The sequence below is a fragment of the Euprymna scolopes genome, chromosome 7, assembly GCF_053919585.1.
Source record: "Euprymna scolopes isolate OS-2025 chromosome 7, ASM5391958v1, whole genome shotgun sequence".
NCBI lineage: Eukaryota > Metazoa > Mollusca > Cephalopoda > Sepiida > Sepiolidae > Euprymna > Euprymna scolopes.
This window is the reverse complement of record NC_136488.1, coordinates 106,434,182-106,459,126: the sequence shown is the minus strand read 5'-3', so window position 1 is coordinate 106,459,126 and position 24,945 is coordinate 106,434,182. Positions and strand designations below refer to the sequence as shown.

Below are 24,945 nucleotides of genomic sequence, written 5' to 3'. Positions count from 1 at the left end.
CAAGAATTAAGTTCATTTCGTAGAAATAATCAACGGTGAAGTTGAGATAAGTAGGTCCCGCACACGAGCCTCGTTCTAACATTCGGAACATTTAGGTTGACAACTGGTGGAGCTACCGAAAATAACACTTTTGAATGAAGATGGATATAAACAATATTTTTAAAATTAATTTCTTAATTTTACTTAAAAACAAAAATGTAACATATATACACAAAATATTTACATACACTGGGTTCCCACTGGGCAGACAATAAACAAGGAATACTATATTGAGGTTTTAAGGGAGTCCAGGATGAGATTGCATTGGAAGAGGCCAGTATTCTTCAAATTGAAAGGACAATTTACTAGACCACAACCACAACTCCATCCTTGTCACAGACTATTTGACCAAAATGGGCATCAAGACATTTCCTCACCGTCCTTGTAATCCAGACCTTGCTCCCTGTAACTTTTGGTTATTTCCTAAGCTCAAGGAAAACTTTATAAGCTGTCGTTATAAGACAATTGAGACAGTAAGTTATTAGGTTTTTATATTTGTTGCTTTCTCTTATGATTTCTGAAAGTTTCTAATTCATTTTAACATTAAAATATTTATAAGCTGTCGTTATAAGACGATTGAGAAGTGGGTGTGGCGAAGGTCATTGACACGTTCAAACAAGAGGAATTTCATGGAGCTTTCAGAAGTTGTTGGAACGATACAACAAGTGCAGCTGGAAGACTTTCATGTATTATCAATAAAAATGCCCATACGAAAAAAGTCTGGAAACTTATTGAAGGCACCTCGTATATTTTCTATTATTTATAATTAACGGTTCCCATATATAGTGTTCAATTCTATATCAGGTCTATTTAGTAATTGATCGCCACCTAACATATGCGCTACTCCTTTGAATCGGCTTACTCTCCACAATTTTCTCTGTCCATATTTTTTACTTCGTCATATAATACATATAAGGGTAGATGGTTCTTTTTTGCTGCCATATATAATCAGCCATATTTGACTGTTCAATTTCTCCACGTATTACGGCTTTCCAGTATTCTTTTAGTGGACGACATGTTTCACCTTTGTAAAGTGTTTCACATTTACATAAGATCTCTTACATACAATAATTGTTTTTCTATAGGAGCCTTGACCCGTACAACATGTTTCCGGAGAGTCGAAACGTTCCTGAACACTCTCTTGATGTAATATGGATTATATATCCTTTGGATGTTTTCCGACAAGCCCTTTATGTATGATTTCAAACTGTAGTGAGTTTTCGGTAGGTGTCTGTTGATGTTTGGTCCATATTTCTTAGAGCTAATATCATGCTTTCTTGATCGTTGTTCGGTGGAGAGTTTCTCTTAAACTGTTCATCTCTTCTTGATATGCATTGCTATTACCACATGTTGCTTTTGATCCGTGTTGTTGGCAGGGAACGATTCCTTTTTTTAACATTTTATGATTGGTGAAAGTGTAATGCTTTTATTGGGGTCGAAAAACGTTTTTCAACCGCCATATTACTTCCTATTTACTGGCCTCCCTACGAGGGCAGAGTTAGACACAAGGTCGGTTTTTAATGTAGAGAAGCATTTATTACTAAAAAACGAAATGATGAAATAAAAAGCAAGTTAAGCTAAAAGTTAAAAAAAAAAAAAAATTTTAATTCCAAGAATTAAAGAAAGAAAAAAATTCAAAGAAATTTCGAACATAACGAACGAGTGAAACATAATGAACAAGTGAAAATAAAGGCAAGATAAGTCAACGTAACAAGGAAAACAGTTTTTTTTTAATGTTTGTTTGCATAAAGAAGTTCAACGAATTTTTTTAATAAAGAAATTTTTGTAAATAAAACATTCTGAAAGGTTAATTTACTTTCTATATCCATCATTCAAAGGGTCAATAATGGTAGAAGCACCGGTGTCACATTTCACGTGACCTAACTGTTCAGATTTTTCAGAACGAGGCTCGTCTGCTGGACCTACTTATCTCAACTGCACCTAATCAACAAATGATCCCTCCATTCCAACCAAATGGTGAGTCTAGATGTTGTCTGTCAAAAAAAAAAAAAAGTACTCACATATGAGACTCTGACGGTGAAGGTACAGACCTCAACGTGGACGACCAAAAATACAATTGAGAATTGTTTAGAACTTCTATCCAGCCATGGTTGTCGGAACGAAGACATGCTACCCCCGTGAATTAAATAAAAACTTCTGTTCGGAATTCCGTGCAGATTCTCAAATTCAACAGAAAGATTCCCGAATTTGACAAGATATAGCTGAAGAAGGTCGGGAAATATCTCGACCGAAATGTAAAAATGGCACTCAAATTGAGAACAGTAGTCCGATAGTAGGATTTAAAAAATAGCTTTGTTTTTGAAATTTTTATTTTTAATTCCAATAAACATTCGACTGATAATAAATTAAAATAATAATAATTCACAGTTTATCACAGTTACATTTACACGAGAATCACACAGACACACTTGTTAGATAGTTTAATAATTACAGATATAATGAAATTGTGATTTTAAATAATATTCAAAAATGAAACCGAAACGAATAAAAAGTGTAGGTTTCACTTTTACTTGATAAAATTATATTTATGTTTATAACTTTAAAAAAAAATCCGTTTAATTTTCCTTTATTTTATTTTTGCTTTTATAAATATTTGATTAGTAATAAATAAATAAGAATTCTGTGCGCGTGCTTTATTTTTAATTAAAATATAGATTTTGCCCGTCTCTTAGTTCGTCACAATTTTTGAAAAGTAATAAATTACATATCATCAATCTTATTTTTAGAATAGTAAAAAAATAGCTATGTCAGAATTATTGGGGAATTTTTGACACCCTTAACACAAAACTGCGAATAAAATATAAAAAAACTCGTAATTTCTTTTTTTTAAAGTGGGTTGGTTAATTTCTTAAATGCAGTCATTTTTTCTACGTAATGAAATAATTGAATTTTACATTTTAAATTTTTTTTCAATTTTTTCAATTTAAAAATCTATCAAAATTTTTCTATTGGTTCAATTTTTAAGATATTTTCAGAGTCAATGTGAAATTTTATGCTCTTTCCAATAAATGAAATATAATATTCTAGACAAACGTTTTTTTTAATTTACCCTCCAATTTTGAAATATCTATTAAAATGAAAATAATTAATTTTCTCACCTAAGTTTTATATCCCACAAATTGAAGATAAATGATCAATAAATAAAATAATCTAATTTAAATCAAAAACAAAAACAAAAGTTATGTGCAAATTTACCTGTAAAGTAAAAAGTTTAAAACATTTTTTTAAACACTTTGATTTTTTTAAGTAAAAGCTCATATTTTGAAAATATTCTCCAGTAAAAATTGAACACACACGTCAATTTTTTCTATTTCATTCAATGTTGTTATTTGTAGATTTTTGAAAAAAAAATCATTGCATAATGAAGAAACAACATATTTCAAATCTAAAACTCATGTAATTCTTTAAGAAAATAAAATAAATGGAAAAATTGTCGGCTGATTTGTGTTTAAACGGCAACTGATGAGTGAAATGTGATCATTTTTAAAATACGGCGATCCATAACTGACTACTCATGTCAGCACTTCAAACTAAACTAAACTAAAAATAAATTAACTTTTTTCACGCACCAGGGCCTTCGTATTTTTCAACAGGAGGAAAGGTATACAGCTCCGTTCTGAACATCTAATATACAATTTGAAATCGCAGTATTTTTTAATCTTCGCTGAAAACAATCTTACATGGAACTTTATTGAAAAAGAAATTAGGGTTTAAATTACATTTTTCAAGTAGTTATAAGCTTCGAAAGATAATGATACTAATTATTCAAAATTGTTTCACTATTTTTTAATGGCGACATCTAACACTGCTAAGTAAACAATAAATTCCGAATCAATAACACGGATGCTATGACCATAAATCGAAATTGAAACATCGTATGGTCCATCATTGCAAGTTTTTTTTAAATAGGATTTAAAAAAATCTTCAATCAAATAACAAACAATTCATTGTAATTATAAATTTTAAAGTTACATTTAGCCGAGAAAAACACAAACGTTCACTTGGTTTTTCTTTAATTAGATAAAGTCATGTACGTATGTGGATATAATAATATAATTATATAAATAAGTCACTTTGTATGTGTGTGTGAGTTCCTTCCTTTACGCCTATCTTTGGCAAATTTCATGCAAAGCTAATTTATATGTCTGTTAGTGCATTTAGATAAGTTTTGTACAGAGATTCATCCGATAAGTATCGAAAATAAAAAAAAATAGGGTTTACACCGACAAGGGAGATAATAAAATTTTAGCAAATCATTTCTTCATAAAACAGCAAATTTATTATAATCTGGAGATATAGCTTAGTGGTAGAACATTTAACTACGTAAGTTCTGTAACTGTAATTTCGAGATTTTAAAGGTTTAGTTGAAATTATAAGTTAACCAAAATCCTAAAATGTATTCATAACGATGAAAGGGAAGTAACTCAAGCCGTTCGATGTGTCTAAGTTTGGTAAAATTCCCAATATGCATTTATGATTTATTTATTAATTAAACAAATCCAATTAAAACTAGGCAAACCTATTCAGAATATAAGTTTGTAATGCATATCTTAACCATGATACTAAATTTATTATCAAAGGTTTAACCTACGTTTGCCATCCAACCATAATTTTCTGAGGTTATGTATGGCTTTAATTCAAATAATATCAATTCGGGAATTAACTTCTTAAATACTTATCTATTAATAATACATATCCTATTAATAAGTATTCTAATAATAAATCTAATCTTTAGCTCCATGTACGTTTTACTCCAATGAAAGTGGGTGGGAGTCACCTTGATTTTTTGGATTTAATCGTTTAGAACAAGAGTATTATTTAAAAAGCTAGGATTTTTCAAATTTTACTGATCTAAAAACAGTATCAATTAATCTTCATTCTTTAATTACTAATATTTTTGTTGAATTCCTAATGCTAATTTTTGTTAAGCTATTCTATTGATCTAGAAACGGTATCAAATATTTCATCATCAATATGACTAAAATTGTGTTCCCAGTTTTGAAACAATATTGCTAATCTTTGTTAATCCTTATTATAGATCTAAATTTCTTACCTAATAATCCATTGTCTTTATTTCTAGAAATATGTTACTAGTGTAGAATATTAGATTCCAGATTTGTTTGCTAAATTTGAATCATTCATCACATCTAATTTACATCATTCTTAGCTATTTAACTCTATATTAACTTTGGCCTTGCACTCAAGAACCTTTATTTTCTCAGAATATTTTTTTCTCTCAGCTACATTTAAAATGTGATAGCAAAAATCTATTCCTGTAAAGACATCGCATATAGCATCTAATCTTTTATTTAATATTTCTTCTTTAGAATTCACTATGTAGAAGGTTTCCAGTAAACACAGATTTCACCTTTTTGATTTCCCAGATCTATACTTACTACCCTTACCTACTATTGACTATTTTAATTCCAAATCTTTTTTGTTTCTATGAAGTTCGCTGACCCAATCACCTAATGCAGTTGTGTTCCTCTTTTTATTTCTAATGTTGATTCTTGTACCCCCACCCGTTCTATCATTAATACTTTCTCTATTAGTTTCCATTTCCGGTTCATTTTTGAAGGATACAACATGGTTTCTGTATCTTTCCTTAAAGATGCATTCCGTGGCTCCAAGATATACCTTCTTAATATTATCGACCTTAATCTCACATTTGTACATTATTTCTGAGGTTAAGGATTTGCCACCCTACGGACAATTGCCAGGTATTCTGCAGTTACATTTTATCTCTAAAACACGTTCATCCGATACTGACTTATTATTATCCCTCATTTTGCTTATTTTCCTGTTATTAGAGCTTATCATAGTGTTGGCTAAGTTGACAGATGTGGAGAAGGATAGTTTTACTGAGTTCCTTTTAATTATTCTGCTTAATCTATTCTAAGGCGGGAAATTTTTATCAATTATTCTGTAAAATTCCTTAAGTATATTGTTTTGGATATGCTCGCTAAACGGCGGATTAAACCAAACCTGTTTCTTGCGTCTGTTTCTCTTATTCCTAGTACGCTATTACTCCTCCTCCTGTTTTCATTCCTTTGATCCTTATTAATGTATCCTTTATTAATCTTCGGTTTTTTTCTTGCTCTCATTGCCATGTTGTACGATATTGTGCAGTTAGGTTTGCTACTCCTACTGTTTGCACTTCTTTTGTATTCTATTTTTCCATGGTATCCCGATCTGAGAAGAGCTTCATTGTAATATTTTTTGTTTTTATCAAAAAGACTCTCTTTCTTTGAAATCTCAGATATTCTTTTAGAAATGTTAGGGGTAACTGCCTTCTTTATACACTTAGAATGATTCAATTGATAATTAATATAGAATATTTTTTGGTAAGGTTTGTGATACGGTTCATATGCGTTATCACTTAGATTAAGAAAGTTTGCTTTTTGTAATTGCTGTCTATTGCTATTTCTAATCCCATTTCATTAAAAAAAACTTCTGATATTTCCCTCGATTTTTCAGTAATTCGATCGAAATAATACTTTGCAGGGATGCGATATCGGTAAAATATTTTCGCTTTTTTTTCCTTATAAGGGAAATGGTTTCCATAATGTTTTATTGTTAAAGTGTTTTTTTATTCATTTTTCAAACGACATAATGTTTGGATTTGTCCGAATAGTCTTGAAACAATTGTAACTAACGATCAAATACACTATTTGTTGATATCAACCCATTCTTTGAAGCCTTGGTTTTTGTTAAAGCAATATATGAATGCTCAATTATGAAATATAATAATTTTGTAGCTTACAGTTTAAGTCATCTCTTTTTAGCTTAAAATTTATTGGTATATGAACGATTACTGAATTATTTAAACCCTGTAAAATTCGGAATACTACAAATAAGACTATATACATATATATATATATATATATATATATATATATATATATATATATATATATATATAGGTGGTTCGTGGCTGGGTTCGAATCTCCCGACAGGCATGAATTGCTATCTTTGCGTAAGCATGAAACACCGGTGTCTGTAGGTATAAAAGAAAATTATTATTCAATTATATATATATATACATATATATATATATATATATATATATATATATATATATATATATATATATATATATATATATATATAGTAATTCATAAAATATATATGGCGATTAAGCTAGGCATTTACACGACCCATGTAAATTATGCTTTCATGAAAAATTTGCTATCCCGTACTTTAAAGAACCCCAAAATCTATTAAACTGTAGAAGAGAAATAGCAAAAAACTGTGTTCACAAAATAAAACTTACTCTAGGATAGCGCTTTAAAACTAACAAAAACAATAGAAAATAAACAAATAAATACATTAAATAAACATGAATATACATAAACGATCACACGTATATGTATGTATATATATATGCATATATATGTGCATATATGTATGTACACGTATGTATATTTATATATATATATATATATATATATATATATATATATATAAAGGTCTGCCTTAAACCACTAATCTAGTTCTAAAACAGATCCTTTGTTCGAGAAAATGCATGCCCATTGGCTGATAGGAAGGGGCGCGGTGGATACTAGAAAGCTGATTGGCTAACTAAAATCCTCAACAGAAAAGGACCATATAAAAACGAGAAACAACCACAGAATTCGCGCATAAGCCTGACGAATCCTAGAGTGGATGAAACGCCGAATATTCAGTGTAGCTTAATCGCCATATATATTTTTATAAATTACTAACTAGCTCTACCTACGTATTGAGCACTTTTGAAGTAAATACTTAAAGTTTACGCATAAATCTATACTTTCGTATATTAGTTTTATGTGAGTAAATGAAGTAGTTATATATATATATATATATAGCGTGTCAGGAGGCGATGAAAAAAATTCTAATAAAGGGTTCGGCCGTGGATGTGAGAGCTGAAGATACAATATTTATTATGACACTATATATACATATTTCAAGAGTCAGCGCAATTTTTTTCAAAGTCGCTGATGAATCTGCGCTGACTCTTTCCACCCTCTTATGGTTGATTCAGAGCAATGAAACCACTGATACGACCTTGAAATATGCATATATAGTGTCGTAATAAATATTATATATATATATATATATATATATATATATATATATATATATATATATATATATATTATAAATATAAGTTATTTATATATATATATATATTATAAATATATAACTTATTTTATATATATCAACTAATTATTATACATATTAACTAATTATTATATATGTATAAATATATTCACTAATTTCATCGATTATTATGAATTTTGATATTAAGCCCTAAAGTTTAATGAATCGGGGAATATTTTTCTAGGATCAAAATTTTGACATATATATTGTGCATTTGATCTCTCTCTCTCTCGTTCTCTCTCTCTCTCTCTCTCTCTGTATATATATATGTGTGTGTGTGTGTGTGTGTGTGTGTGTGTGTGTGTGTGTGTAAATTGTTCAAAAACAGTAAAATCAACCACTGAGCCAAAACAGAATTGATAGACACAAAGTTTATTTTATTTACTGAATTATGCTTAACAGTATAAATGCTGCTTAAAAACATCTATGTATACTGTATGTATGTATGTATATATATATATATATATATATATATATATATATATATATATATATATATATATATATATATATATATTTATATATGCATATATATATGCAAATAATAATAATAATAATAATATATATATATATATATATATATATATATATAAATGTAGTAATTATTGGAATTGTTAATTAATCCAATCTTCATATTCCTGAGGTAATAACATAAGGCGTTTGTTGTTCGTAGAGAAGTGCTGTATGTTATTCTAAACCGGCGAGTACTCCTGTAATTATCGGCACTCCAGACTCTCAGCGCGCCAAGATGACCTTTACTTACTAATGAGAGTTCGTAGTTCCGATGTCTTTTGAATCTGGCAAGCACATGTCGCTATAACCCAGAAAACAAATTATTTTAAGAACGGAAAATGTTGTCCCAGACTTTCTTCTCGTTTGCCACCGGGATATTAAATATCGAATTCTATGATTGATATCAACAAAGATTTTATATGGAAACTGATAAAACTTATACTTTTAGACTTGTTGGAAAAGTGTTTTATTTACAATTTGTTCGCATCTTTTTTAATCATTAGTAAAAGACAAAACAAATTATAAAAAGACACAACAAACAAAAACACTGCAGTAAAACAAAATCTTATTAATTTGATTATTTAACTAATGTGTGGATCTTTTCTAGAACCTCCCTCACAAAATACGCCCCCCCTCACACACTAAACAACAAACACATTTTAGGTCTCAACACTTAACATTAAGGGCTTTGCATAACTGACAGGAACTTTTTGGGGGAGGGGTTATTTTTTCTATTAGTGGCGGGTTCTTCTACAAAAGAGTAACAATTATTACTACGTTAAAATGTTTTAGTTTATTTGAAGCACTACGTATGCATTAAATATTACGTTAACAATGCAAATTTATAAAGATTAAATTCAAATGTGAAGAATTATTAATATATTTTCAATATTTCGAAAAAAAATCTTCAAGTCAAAGAGAACGACCAAGTGTAGCCAATTTTATGTCGACATTATGTATATATCGTTCTTGTTATTTAAAAATAAAATAAAAATGTGTTTTTTTTTTCAAATATTTTTTGACAAACCTGTGTGTATATATTTTTTTTCACAACAAATCATCATTTTTTTTGTTTAAACGGAAAACTGAGACCAAACGTTTCGTTACATTTTATATATTAAAAATCAGTTACAACAGTCGTTTAAAACGTTTTAGAAAATGAGCTTACAAGTGCATTTCATCATCAAAAAATGCAAAACTTTTGTAGAACAGTCCCCCCCCTACCAAATACCCATGTGACCCCAAAAGTGACAAAATACGGATTATTGTAAATAAATAAAATTTACTATTACTTACTTAAGAGGATGAAATTTTGATTGAATATTTGCATAAAATGATTGTTTATCGAACATTCCAACTTTGCCATATAGATCACTATTTATCAATCCACGATGCGTTCCACAGTGGTGTTTATTCCGAGTTTTGCACAGCGGTCCAATCTCAATGTGAATATCTGGACAATAGTTATTCTTAACTATTCTGAGTGTCACATACCACTGGAAGTCATTTATATCATTAAAAATATTTTAACAATTCTAATGGTATTTATTTTTTTCCAGAATATATGTAGCACAAACACGCAATATTATTTACACTATTTATTTAAGAAATATGTATAACATTAATTAAATTAAGGTTTTATTTTCCTCCCTTTTTGAGATAGCGTCAGGTTTCAGGGAGAGACCATCTAAATGGTAAAGTTTACAATAAATAAATAATAAATAAAATAAAAAATATCAATAAACAAATAATAATGTGTCGACGTTATTTACCATGTTTCTTTGAATATGCATCGCATGATGATGGATTCGTTAGTTTAAGGGTTTACCCTGCATATGCATTTTATTAGCCCTTATGCGTATTTATTCATCCGGTCAAAATTTTATAATTCAAAATCTGATATAGGACTATTCTTTATGATTTTTTTGTATTTCGCATATTTTTAAAGATGCTTTATTTTTTTTTTATTGTTTTTTGCGGTGTGGGGGGTAGAATTTTAGAAGCAAACCTCCGACATTATAGTTTACAATAAATAAATGAATAAATAAAAATTGTGCCCAAATTACCTACTGAGTTGCCTAGGATATATATTCCATAATTCATAATAATTTAGGAGTGAATCATATACATAGAAATCTATAAACATATGCACATACATGACTTTATATAGAGAGAGCGTATGGCGTTGAATTGACATTTGTATGTGCACTTAAATAGAATCACTGATCTTTCTAACACCTCGTCCCTTGAAAATAATATTTCGAGTTTTTGTTACAAGTGTACAGGCACGAAATTACCATTATAGTAAGGATTGCCAGCGATGTATCTTTTCACATGATATCTTTTAAATAGTGCACGTCTGGGTCTGGATATACATATATTTTTTATTAAGTGTCTGTGTGCGTATGTGTGTGTGTGTGATATGTTTTTGTTTATCAACGATACAAAAAAAGTAACTAAAAAAAGTTATTGAATAAGATGTTTAGTTTGGGCAACCTCTATACATATTTTTTTTTTAAAGTGATCATTCTAATATCATAACGCCTACACATAATGAAATGAAACATAACCATACACATTTCGGCCGATGTAATCCTCGACTTTCTTCAGATGCGCCCTGTTAAAATTGTGAATCAGTACGGAAGTTTGAAGAGAACTTTTTATTTAATTCACAGGCGTAGCTCTTTCTCGTTCCCTCCGCCATATCGGGTAAAAAGATTTAATTGTGTTCTTATATGTATTGAGGATTGAACATTCAGAAGAGTGTCACTTAGAACCGATTATTACTTAACACATTTATCCAGTGCGCCACGGGCCCTTGTGAACAAATACAAATACTAATTATGAATCAAATTATACAAACTCTCAAAATCTGATCATTTAAAGTCCCTCACATGAAGGCTTTACTCAAACTTAAAACTTTTATGAGTCCATATTCTTAGTCGTATTAACTCTGTGTTCAAATAGCTTTTACCATAGAAGTATGTTTTTGTTTTAGATTGTTTTAAAGAATTTGCACCACTGAAAAGTTGGAAGGGTATCTCAGTAATGTGGACCCACCCAGAGACAAATATTTTAACTAGTTTTATATGAAGTAATTTTTTATATTTTTGATTGACAAAAACAATTGCTTACATTTGTTTCTCTCCCCTTTCCAATGTCTGTAAATGTTTTATTTGTTCTAAAATGCTTGTCACTTATTTTTGTATATAAATAATTGACGACAAAGTTTTTGAAAATTTATAATGACTAAATATATGAGAACAAAAATATTAGCTAATATGAAAAAAACTTCAAATTAGAATCCGCTTGCATTATAGTAAAAGCGGCAAATTATCTTCAGATGGAAAATATCGGCGATCTGGAAGAATAAGCGACTCAGTTTGGGTGTGAATTGGCAGCAAACGGTGTTAGCTCAGATGTAGTCCGCGTTATTAAATTCCCGCCATAATATAACTTCCGAAAAGTTTCAATTTCTTAATATTTAACTACCAAATAAATTATGAAAAGATATACTAACTCTAAATGAAGTTCGTTTGAGTATTTCTACTTTTTGTAGTCATTACTAAAGGAAACAGATGGAAAGATGGATTGCTTACTTACTTTTGTAAAAAAATAGTTATTCAAAATAAAAATCAAAGATTTGCAGTTTACGAACCGCACTGAAATAATAAGGTTGTATTTAGAAACCCATTCTTAATAAAGAGAGAGTGACTTTGTTATCTATTTTACACTTTTACCTAAACTAAAGATACCGCGAAATTGAATTTAACTTGATAATACTATCTAAAACATAGCAAGTCCCATAAACTACAGAAGTACCGACATTTTATTATATTTAGCAAAGAAAAAAAAAACAAAGAAAAAGAAGAAATTATTAAAGTACTACCATCACAATTACTTTTCATAATGAAATTATTTAAAATAAAAATTAGTGCAAAACCTTTCCAAGTTCTCTTCATTTTTAAATTTCTTCATCTAAAATGAATGGGCACGACTAGTTTTCAGCTATCACCATCTGGCTCCGTAAGACTTCCTTTTTGAGTCGGTTAATCTTCTGTTTTGCCAAAATGTTTAGTCATAAAAACCACACGCTTTTGGAACAACAAATAAAAAAATCAAGTTATTAACAATTAATATTACATATGGAACAACAAATAAAAAATAATTGTCGGTTCGTGAACGAATGATTAATATATAATGTATATATATATATATATATATATATATATATATATATATATATATATATATATGACATTAAAACAATATATATATATATATATATACATATATATACATGACATTAAAACAATATATATATATATATATATATATATATATATATATATATATATATATATATATATATATATATATATATATGTATATAAAATACAATTGACGTACCAAAATGTAAACAAACTTTTGTCTTCAAACTTAAGGGTATACTCTTTCTCTTTTATTTAAAATTTTGACTTGTATAATAATTGAGCAGTCAGTAAACTGCAGAACTACCGATTTTAAAATTACAGTTCTTCTTTTACGTTATGTAGATTTTTATTTTGTTAAAAAATCAATTTTGAAAGAAACCGATTTAGTCCGAACATTCTTTAAAAGAGGATATTACAAAAAGAAAAACGAATGAGAATTTATTTTTGGCAATCATGTTTTTAGGTTTGGCGAAAAATAAACTCTCGGTTTCATATAATCTTTCTACTGACAGTTGTGATTAAATCAATTTTATTGTTTACTCCAATAATACTGCAAGAAATGTTCCAGATATTTCGCGCTCACGGTTTCAGATTGTAACAAGATTCAGTTTGCTTGAACGACTGAGATGTCATGAATCAGCAGCAGCCAGTAACCGCGCCTTGTTGTGCTTTAATCTGGCATGCATAAATAATAAGTCAAACTTAAAAAAGGAAATAAAAACATTGCCCCTTCGAAAAAATATTACTTTCTAATACGCTAGTTTAATCTTTTAACCCCTAAATAAAATTACAATAAAATATTACCCCTCCCCATTAAACCAAACAAGCATTAGTCAATAATGATTGCTAGCCTTTTAAAAACGTTTTAGAAAACTTAAAAAATTGCATTTTTAGACGAAAGCAACAAGAACAGATTTATAATAATCTGAATTTCATTCAATAATAAAAATTACTTTTCAAATAGTTACGTATTTATTTCTCCGTGAGTGTAAAGTTAGAAACATGATCGATTTTTAATGTGGTCAAAATCCAGCTCCCCCCAAATGGTCATATTGGATTGGAATAAAAATCAAAATTGCCTCAATTTTTAAGGGTTTCTCTTTCACACAATGCCAATTATAATGTTTTTCTTATTATTAAGTGAAAATTGATAAAAGAAAACACAAAAATATGTAAAAAGCTAAAAATACACTATTATTAAAACTAATTTTTGTTGCTTTAATCTCTATTTATAACACACACACACACACACACACGCACACACACACACACACATATATATATATATATATATATATATATATATATATATATATATATATATATATATATATATATATATATCAGAGATGGCCTCGTGGTCGGGTTCGAATCTCCCGACCAGCCAGTAGTAATTGTATCACCCTGCACTGATGATTCCCGAAAGGATGAAACACTAGTGTCTGTAGGTATTATAAAATTATTATTGTAATAATTATATATATATATATATATATATATATATATATATATATATATATATATATATATATAGTTTAGAAGATCTCAGTCCTTTCTAAAAATGAATGTTCATTTTCCCCCATGAATTTAGAACGGAAAACAAGCAAGCCGATCTCTAAATAGGAGTGGGAATTAACAGCGAGAAAATAATATATGCGAAGAGTTTAAGAGTGAATAGTGTCTTTTTACGTTTGAAAAACAATGGAGATGTCAAGGTCATAATGGAAATGGAAAATTGGCATCTTATGGAAACTAATAAGTGCGTCTAGTGTTCAGCATAATTCGATATTTTTTTAATGTGTTCAGTTTGAGTTCCGAAAGTCGTCCGAATCGGATATGGTGTTGCTGACCCTTTAAACAAACCAGCGAAAAGATGAAATCTACAAAGATGCTTGTCACTCGTTTTTGACTATTAGTTGTTTTTAATTCCATTTCAACACTACCAATAAGAAAAAGTTGTCTATTAACCTTCAATGTCGTCATTTGTAGGTCGAATGGAGAGTTTAATTATTTCGAATATGTAATCAACTAGAGTTTGTATTACAACTAAATTTTAAGATGGACACCCCTTAAACCTGAGGGTGAAGGTTCCTCAACCAGAAAAGGTCTAGGCCATTGCTGAGATGGTTTGTTCTCTATTGGCTGAGGTATGATCACCCTTTGAGAAGGGGTTAGTTTGTTGTTAACACCTGATGCGCCCCTATCGGGAATGCCAACAAGGCTGCTCAGGCATTTTTTGCAGGTCAAAGTGATTTCTTCTAGGGCACCATTTCTCTAAATTCCGTTTACCTAACACCCTTATTCTTTCATTGCAAATTGCTGATCCCGATGTATGCACAATTGAACTAAATAGAACAAAACAACTAATTCTATAGAAATGTTTGCATTCCGCACAAGAACGTTCTCATCAGATGAACTGCGATAATTAGAGTTGGAGAAGTGTAAGACTTTATATAAAGAATAAAATTAAAAGCTTCATTAGTTAGGAGTATGTCTTTAATGTGAACATTTTATATGCAAAAATAATAAGTCACTTTACTTCTATATGATAATAATAATAATAATAATAATAATAATAATAATAATAATAATAATAACAATAAAATATATATAAGTGTGTGTTTGTATGTATGTAAGATTCATCTTCTTTTAGATCATTCGCTTATACTACGACACCTCACTCTCGGTTCACTACTAGAATTTAATCAAAGCGAACAAAAACTCTTCAGTCGAATGGAATACACTAACCTCATACTGCTATTTATGTTTAGCGGAGAAGCTTCAAAATCTTACGACCGGACAACGCCGTTCAAGCAAACAACTGAAGTTCAAGTGTAATATAAACAGATATCTTGCTGTTCATCTTTCTACATAGTATTCCTGCAATTATATCCCTGATAGTAGTCCTCTACATCAAAGTGGCACTATGCCTTGTTTGGGATAAAAAAAATAAAAAATAAAAATAAATAAATAAATATATATATATATATATATATATATATATATATATATATATATATATATATATATGTAGATAGATAGATATATAGATAGATAGATAGATAACAATTATTCATATATATATATATAGAGAGAAATTATGTATGTGCATATATATAGTATAATTATATAGCATAATTATATAAACATGTATAAACATGTATATAAAATAATTATATATATATTACAACATATATAAAATAATTATATATTATTACAACATAGCATTATACATATTATATATAAAACATACATATTATACATAATTTATATAAAACATGTATATATAACAGAATTATTTATTTATATATATATATATATATATATATATATATATATATATATATATACACAGCTATATATGTAAATGCGAATGTGTACGCATTTTATTATTATTTACAAATTTTATAAAGAAAATACCAATATTATCACATTATTATGCGTTATATAAGGTGTTAATTATACTTGTTATTAATTGGGTTAATCGTGATTTAAATTAAAATTACATTACTTTAGTGAAGTTATGTAACGTGCATACATTACTATGGGTATAAATAAGTAACTTCTTAGTTATAATGTTCGTTATATTTGTACGTATTAGATTAAAACAATAGGCAGAATAGATAACTACTATTTTACTTAAAGTTTATAATATCTTTACTTTTTTTTAAATATAGATTGGGGTTGGGTGGTTTTGGGTTTAGCTCATGGATTTGAAAATTCAAGAGTTGGAGATTGGTACCATGTCAGAACAATAAGTACATATATAATAATGATTATATATATACATTAAAAATTACATATAATATTATGTATATACGTATAACAATTACATATATACATACATACATGCATTGATGATTGCAACGTCTTGTCAGACGAGTGCCACTCCCTCAGACATTAAAAATCCATGAGCCCAAATGCCTGAGGGAGTATCTATACAAAGATGATGTTACAGAGTCTTAGCTTTGTACGACAGCTATGTCTCTCTCTCGGTTCAAAATGTTGAGATCCAGCAACAAGCAAGAGCAAGATAGCCAGCAACAAATTAAACTGCAGACCAGCTTAATGCGGGTACTGATCTCCCGCTTTGTTTTTTAAATCAGAGATTTGCTTCTCCTAGAAAGGTTGCCTTCACCACGGCTTACGGGAGCCCTCTCCACCCCAATACACATATACACACACACAAATATATACTGTGCTAGTTGGCCGTTGACCCAGAAAAAGAGTTCATTCGCCCTTTGGAAGGTCTTGTTTTTAATCCTTCAGGGAGACTAGCCACCCTCCTCACCAAACAAGTCTGGTGGGGGGACCAGTTTAGTCGCCGGTGACCCGACCATGAGGCAGATAGTACTGGGTTACATGGTACCAGTAGCATATGACATGCATACATACATACATACATACATACATACATACATACATACATACATACATGCATGCATACATACATACATACATACATACATACATACATATATACATATATGCATACATACATACATATGTACATACATGCATGCATACATACATACATACATACATACATACATATATACTTACATACATACATGCATACATACATATATATATGTGTGTGTGTGTGTGTGTATAACATAATTATTATTACTGTTTAATAATAAATCAATTTAAAATGAATAAATATATATATATATAAGTATTAATATCTACATATTTATTGTGATATATGTGCAAATAATATAAAATTATATATATATGTGCATATACATAATTATATTTATGTATATACTGTATTGTAGCGTATAACATATGTATATATATATATGTAAGTATATGTATATATTATTATGTTATATATGTACATATATACTTATACTATATGCATATATACGCATGTACATATATATGAACTGCACTTTGAGATTATATGCAAATTATGAATTAGTACAAAGATGTGTGTCTTTAATGTTCAAAGTCATATTGTGATGTTGTTTAGATTTTACTCAATATCATTAACTTAGATATTGTGATAGAGAAATCTATTTGGTAGCAAAAACATATTTTAGTTCATAAAGCAGACTAATTTGACCGTCAGTATTTTATTTGCAACTGTTATTTATGATACTTTTACATTATTATAGCTTGTAAAACTAATGTGAAAATATGATATGAAAACATTTTAGAACAATTTCTTAAATGAAAAACATAAAAACATATTATTTTCAAACGAAAGATATATTACTGATAAGAAACACCTAAAATTTATTGCACAAATGTTTTTTTCAATAACTCCTTGAAGCCTGTCAACAAGTCGCGTTAGATTTGCAATTTTAGCAGTTGGTAAGTTGTTTGCAGCAACTTTAATAGCCTTCCATAAATCATAGGATCTATTAAATTGCCCTCCGTTTGAATAAATATTTCGCTTGGAGATGCTGTACAGATTCTCAATGACATTGAAAGCCAACCTATAATAGAATCTTCAGTAACTTTCGGAATTCATTTTAGATCCGTCTTTCACTTTAAATGGATGCACAAACCCATTACCAGTAATCCCAGCCCATCTTATGTCTTGAGTCATGTTGCTTACAAACCCATCCTCAAACCCATCCAACGGGTCCATCGATAGCAACTCTTGGTTTGCCGGGTTACTCTGAAATCAGTTTTCATATATTTTTTGCTCATTGCAATCTTCTTTCCTAATAGTTTTTTCATTAAAATGAGTTCCTTTATTTGATTTTTTACATAAAAAAACCCGTTTAATGTATTGCTCCTTGTTTCCTTGACACCGTAGGAGTTTCGGCGGCCTCAAATATAAACGCACTTGACGCATTTGGGTTTCCTATAATTCTATTCAGATATGTGACATATCTCGCTTTGTTAAATTCCTAAATTCAGTCTGAGGCTTACGTCCTTAATTGAATTCTTATTCGATATATTTTCTTGATTGTTCAATGATCCTTTTTTTAAATCCTTAGAAATTTGAAACGAAGACTTTCCTTTGAAAATTTCTTTTCATTCATTATTAGTTCTTATCACGAGGCATAATATTAAATTTTAGTAAAATAAAATAATTAATTTGAATAATATAAAAAATAAAATAATTAATTCGAATAATATAAAAGATAAAATAATTAATTCGAATAATATAAACAATAAAATAATTAATTCGAATAATAATAAAAAATAAAATAGCAATAAAATAATTATTTTGAACATTTTTCTAATCCTATTTTCTTCACTTGCAGATCATTTTATTTTTATTTTATCTATTTATGTATTTTTATCTATTTATGTATTTTTATCTATTTATGTATGTATTTCCGTATTCCTTATTTACTGTTTATATCTCTTTTTTCTCCACTTTCTCATCTATTTTCCTTATTTTTTCTTTCTTCTTTTATTTTTAGTTTATTATTGGGGGTTCTTTAATGATCCCCAGTAATTCGTAGTGGCTCATATTTTTTTTTTAAATATTACCTACATATATACTACCCTTCCGATTTACCCTTATATGTTGTACATACTTTAAATTATTTTTTACCATTTTATCCTATTCTGTCATTTTTATTTCATCTCTAAATATCATCAAGCCAGTTTTTTCTATATTTGCATTTTGTATAATTCTGGCCATTTTCCTCTTCCGATGAGAAGCATTTAGCTCCGAAATGCCATGACTTAAACACATCTTTTCTTAATGTCCACTTTGTTCTTATTTTTTATTATTATTCTGATAATATAATAAAGTTATATATATATATATATATAAAACTTTTGTTCCTTATCTTAGGTTTAATATTATTGCTTGCTCCTCTTAAGATTTACTGTTTGCATGCACACACACACACACACACACACATATATATATATATATATATATATATATATATATATATGAACGGGTATATATGTATATATATATATATGAACGGGTATATATGTATATACATATATATTTATATATATATATATATATACCTACATATATATATACATATATATATATGAACGCGTATATATATATATATATATATATATATATATATATATATATATATATATATAAAGCTGAATGTGTGTGTGTGTGTGTGTGTGTGCGTGTGCGTGTGCGTGTGTGTGTCTGGACACGAATAGGTTCCTATATGGTTGACTATTTTAAAAAACTGATTACATATAACGATAGAAGATGTATCGAGACACAGGAATGGGTATGTTTGATTTGGCAGAACAGTGTTTCATTAAAATTGTGGGGTCTGCGTTCGCGCCTGGTCCACAAAGTATTGAAATATAAAATTAAAAACAAACGTTTACAAGTGTTTTTGATATAGATGTACATAAGAATACTTTGATAAGTATGTTTTAACTTAAATAGGGATGGTATAATAAAATTGTGGGGTCTGCGTTCGCATAGAATGGAAATAGGCACAAACTTTAATAAAGACTTTTCATATCTATCTGCGTAAGTATACTTTAATAATTATGTTTCAGTTTGAAGAAATATGATATAATAAAATTATGGGGTGTTCGTTCGCACCTGATCTCCATAGAATGGAAATATGTCACAAAGTTTAACAAGGTTTTTTAATATAGATCCGCAGAATATCGTGATAAGTGTTTCAGTGTGAACAGGTATTGTATAATAAATTATGGGATTTATCTATTTTATTTTTACTTTCATCATATTTTGCTTTGGTTTTGATACCCCCAAATTCAACCCAAATTTACAACGCTTCCTTTTCATAACCTATCATACTTTCATAAATCAGAGTCCATTTTGTGTAGGCTGTTTTTGAACCCAGTCAACGACGGGTACTTTTGCTAGTATATATATATATATATATATATATATATATATATATATATATATATATATATATATAGCCGTTCATATACAGTACTGTTTCGCTGTTCCACAGTTCATCAGTGCGTCTAGACAGGCAGCTGCCTCAAGCAAGGATCGAAACCCGACCCCCCAAATTACAGTCAAGGCTTCTCACCATTCCGCTATACGGCTGCTGCTGTATGTGAAATTAACGGTTTTTTGAAATTTATGCTATCTATCCATATATATATAAAAATGTCATTTTTCAGTTTTTCTAATTGTCTTTCTTGTTTCTCGGTTGAATCTGTGGAAGAAAGTTCCATAATCGTTTTGATCAATTTTTTTATTTTTGCAAGTACTTTCGACTGAGTTTTTCAACAGCCGTTATATATATATATATATATATATATATATATATATATATATATATATATATATATATATATATGTGTGTGTCTAATGCTTATTTATATATATATACATATATATATATATCTTTAGATAGATATAAATATATAGTAATTTATAAAATATATTATAAAAATTACTAACTAGCTCTACCTACGTATTGAGCACTTTTGAAGTAAATACTTAAAGTTTACGCATAAATCTATACTTTCGTATATTTATTTTATGTGAGTAAATGAAGTAGTTATAGTGATATATATATATATATATATATATATATATATATATATATATATATATATATATATATTACATGATTTTGCTAATAGAAAATGTTTTAAATTTAAGGCTTAAGCTGATGGGGTTTAGGTAAATTTGAAATTCAGTGAATTTTTCTGAATTGGTGTCTAAAGACTGTGGCTAAACTTCATTATGAATCTGAAATATTTCAGTTTTCAAGCGGGTGGATTTGATCATTTTATTCTAAAAGTTTTCTGAACTGAAATTTGGGGAATATTTTTTAATTGCTGTCTAATGCTTATTGTTAAAATTTCATAAGATATTTATTAATTGCTGTCTAATGCTTATTGTTAAAATTTCATAAAATATTTATTAATTGCTGTCTAATGCTTATTGTTAAAATTTCATAAAATATTTATTAATTGCTGTCTAATGCTTATTGTTAAAATTTCATAAAATATTTATTAATTGCTGTTTAATGCTTATTGTTAAAATTTCATAAAATATTTATTAATTGCTGTCTAATGCTTATTGTTAATATTTCATAAAATATTTATTAATTGCTGTTTAATGCTTATTGTTAAAATTTCATAAAATATTTATTAATTGCTGTCTAATGCTTATTGTTAAAATTTCATAAAATATTTATTAATTGCTGTTTAATGCTTATTGTTAAAATTTCATAAAATATTTATTAATTGCTGTCTAATGCTTATTGTTAATATTTCATAAAATATTTATTAATTGCTGTTTAATGCTTATTGTTAAAATTTCATAAAATATTTATTAATTGCTGTCTAATGCTTATTGTTAAAATTTCATAAAATATTTATTAATTGCTGTCTAATGCTTATTGTTAAAATTTCATAAAAATCGGGAATATCTGCATTTTCACGGTGGGTTTGCTTTCCCTTCTTACCTGCTTTACATGAAATTAAATTAAACTAAATATAGCCCACATTGCGACTCCTTTGGCCTAGCAACTGTGTTCCAAAATTAATAATGAACGGTCAATATATATAAGTGAATTCGTTAAATATAAACATATACACATCCTTAACTTTATATATAGAGATACATAGGTTTTGAAAAGACAAAAAAAGTCTAAAAACAAAACAAGAAACGATGTTACTCACCGTGATCACTTTGTTGTTCGACGGTCATATTCTTGCCTAAAAGTGTACGATTATCATCTTCATCGTTGTCATCACTGTTGACAGTGTGAGGCGGGCTGACAGTCCCTGGTCCCCACAGGGGGCCTGCCGTCATCAGAGGCATTCGGTGGGTACTTGCGTCGTCGCCCGATGAACAGGCACGCAGTCCGAGAGCGATGGCGTCCTCGGCTGCCTGTTGACGTTTCAGAGCCACTTGGGCGGCCATCACCCGCTGACGCTCCGCTATGAGATTGCACTTAGGACACGCGCAATCCTTGTAACGGCAATGACGTTTATGACCTTTCAACCATGACACCATGCCATGGTTGCGACATCGCGCGCATTTTGGTTTCCGTGCACCCTTTTCTGTGAGTGGGTAGAGTGTAGAATTCATTTCGTTTTACTCACCTTAATTTGCTGTCAGGTATTTTAATGATTTCCTTTTTGTTTTTACATATAAAATATAAGCATCGTTTTATCTCTTGTACTTTTGGTAAACCAAGAATATAGTGTTGAGAAACGCACGATGTTTTAAATTATGACTTATACATGGACTGATTGTGATATGCTTCTTCGGTGTTAACTCCGATGGGCCTGACTCGTGAAACTGTAATTTCACTTAGAACAGGCATAACCCACCCCGGGTGAATACCTTCACAGAAGATGCAGAGATCCAGATGTATGGAAGTTTTTTTCTACAAAACTTAATTTATATTTCAAATTGATGAACACAGATCAACCATAATTCTCTAAAAGAAACAACCATTAAAAGAAAAAAAAATTTCATGTTAAATTGATCAGAATATCGAAATTTTTAATATCGATTTCTATTCAAAGTAAAATTTGTAATTATGGCTGTTTTCATCGCTCTTTTCTTATTACTGTCATTGAATAATTAGAATATTTGCATTAATTTATTTTTTAAATGTTTTTTAAATTATTTTTTATCATTTAGATAATTTATACGTTAACATTTTTTTAATTAGCATTAATTGTCTAATTAAATATGATTTATATCCGGGTGACCAAACCAGACGAAATTCTAAATGTTTATTATTTTCGTTTTATTAAATTCAGATATTAGATAGATAGATAGATAGATATAATGGCAACACTTTGAACTATCGATCCGTCGATTTAATTGGCGATTGATCGAAAACAATATTTTTGATTTTTGCGCAAATTTGAAGAAAAATTCCAACAATTTTGTCTCACTTTTTTCTTTTCGAATGCAACATTATATTAAACATTCTGCCAAATTTGAATTCATTTCTGTTAGTTATTTTTCTTTTTTTTTATGTAGGCAACTCCTTTCTTTTTTATAAAATAAGCTGAGCGCCTCGTTTTATGTTTTAGGCGTTCCTTTTTACGGCTTCCAGCTGGCTTGGAACGTTTAATTCGTCTGGCACATATAAGTAGTCCGTCTATTTCGCGTAGTAACGGCCACAATAGCAGCAGCAGAGAGAGGCAGAGGGGTAGAGGTTGAAAAAGAAACAACGTGTAAGTAGAGGGTTGTCAGAATGAACGAAGAACAGGGAGGAGGTGGAAGGAGGAGGAGAGACATAGCAAAATCGCCCCCTTTTCGCACGTTTACGCCATTTTGATAAATAAAACAACTGAACGGGGTGGAGGGGGAAGATCTTCATCGGGATTGGCTAGACGTCTAATTGAAACATCGCTGTGGAAATGTGTCTATAGAGTGAAAGCGTAGCCGACCCGGATTTTTATTTGTTTAGTTATTTGAGGGCGTGCACGCATTGTAGAGGCTGATCACTTGCTCGATCGCTCAAGCATGTACACACACACACACACACACACACACACACACACACACACACACACACACACACACACACACACGCGCGCGCGCGAGCGCACGCGCGTTAATCAAAAACAGTCTTTTTTGTCATACAATTGTCTCTGCCTTCTTCACATTCTTAATCTACAAAGTATGCAAAAGTCGATCGACATTTTTTATCTTGAAAAGAGCTTCTTCAGTGCTTAAATTCACCACAAACAAGGCACATTCCCACTGTGACTTAAGGGGCTAGATTTATAGGAACATTCTATGTGAGGAGTTGAGCAACGAGGTTTTCACATAATTCATGCATGTTGTTACAGTCGAGGAAATAGTAAGCAGAGAGGGAATTCCAAATGCAAGTGAACGAAGAGAAGAAGCTATAAAGGTAGAAAGCATTTCAGCATCTAAGGACTTCTGCAGTGAAGGGGTGTGATTTTGCTGATCGTTTGATTTGCTGGGAGTAATTAAGCTGAAGGATCACAAGTGCAGCAAGTTCGACAGAACATTGCTCATCTTAGTAAGATATGGGGTATTTTTCAAAATATTCCCAGTTAGAGAGCTCAATGTAATTACAGAGCACCATTATATGATAAAACTCCAACCATCTCATGT

General features: G+C 29.3%; 1 protein-coding gene across 1 annotated transcript in view; it reads right to left on the bottom strand.

Annotated features, from left to right (window-relative positions):
* Positions 1-23,390, bottom strand: part of LOC145280311 (doublesex and mab-3 related transcription factor 3, truncated-like) — a 46,640-nt gene extending 23,250 nt beyond the window's left edge. The window contains exon 1 of the mRNA XM_080132081.1: positions 22,515-23,390. Coding sequence (XP_079988207.1) covers positions 22,515-22,926 — 412 coding nt within the window. The 5' untranslated portion in view covers positions 22,927-23,390. The remainder of the gene's footprint in view (positions 1-22,514) is intronic.
* Between the last annotated feature and the right edge of the window lie 1,555 nt (positions 23,391-24,945).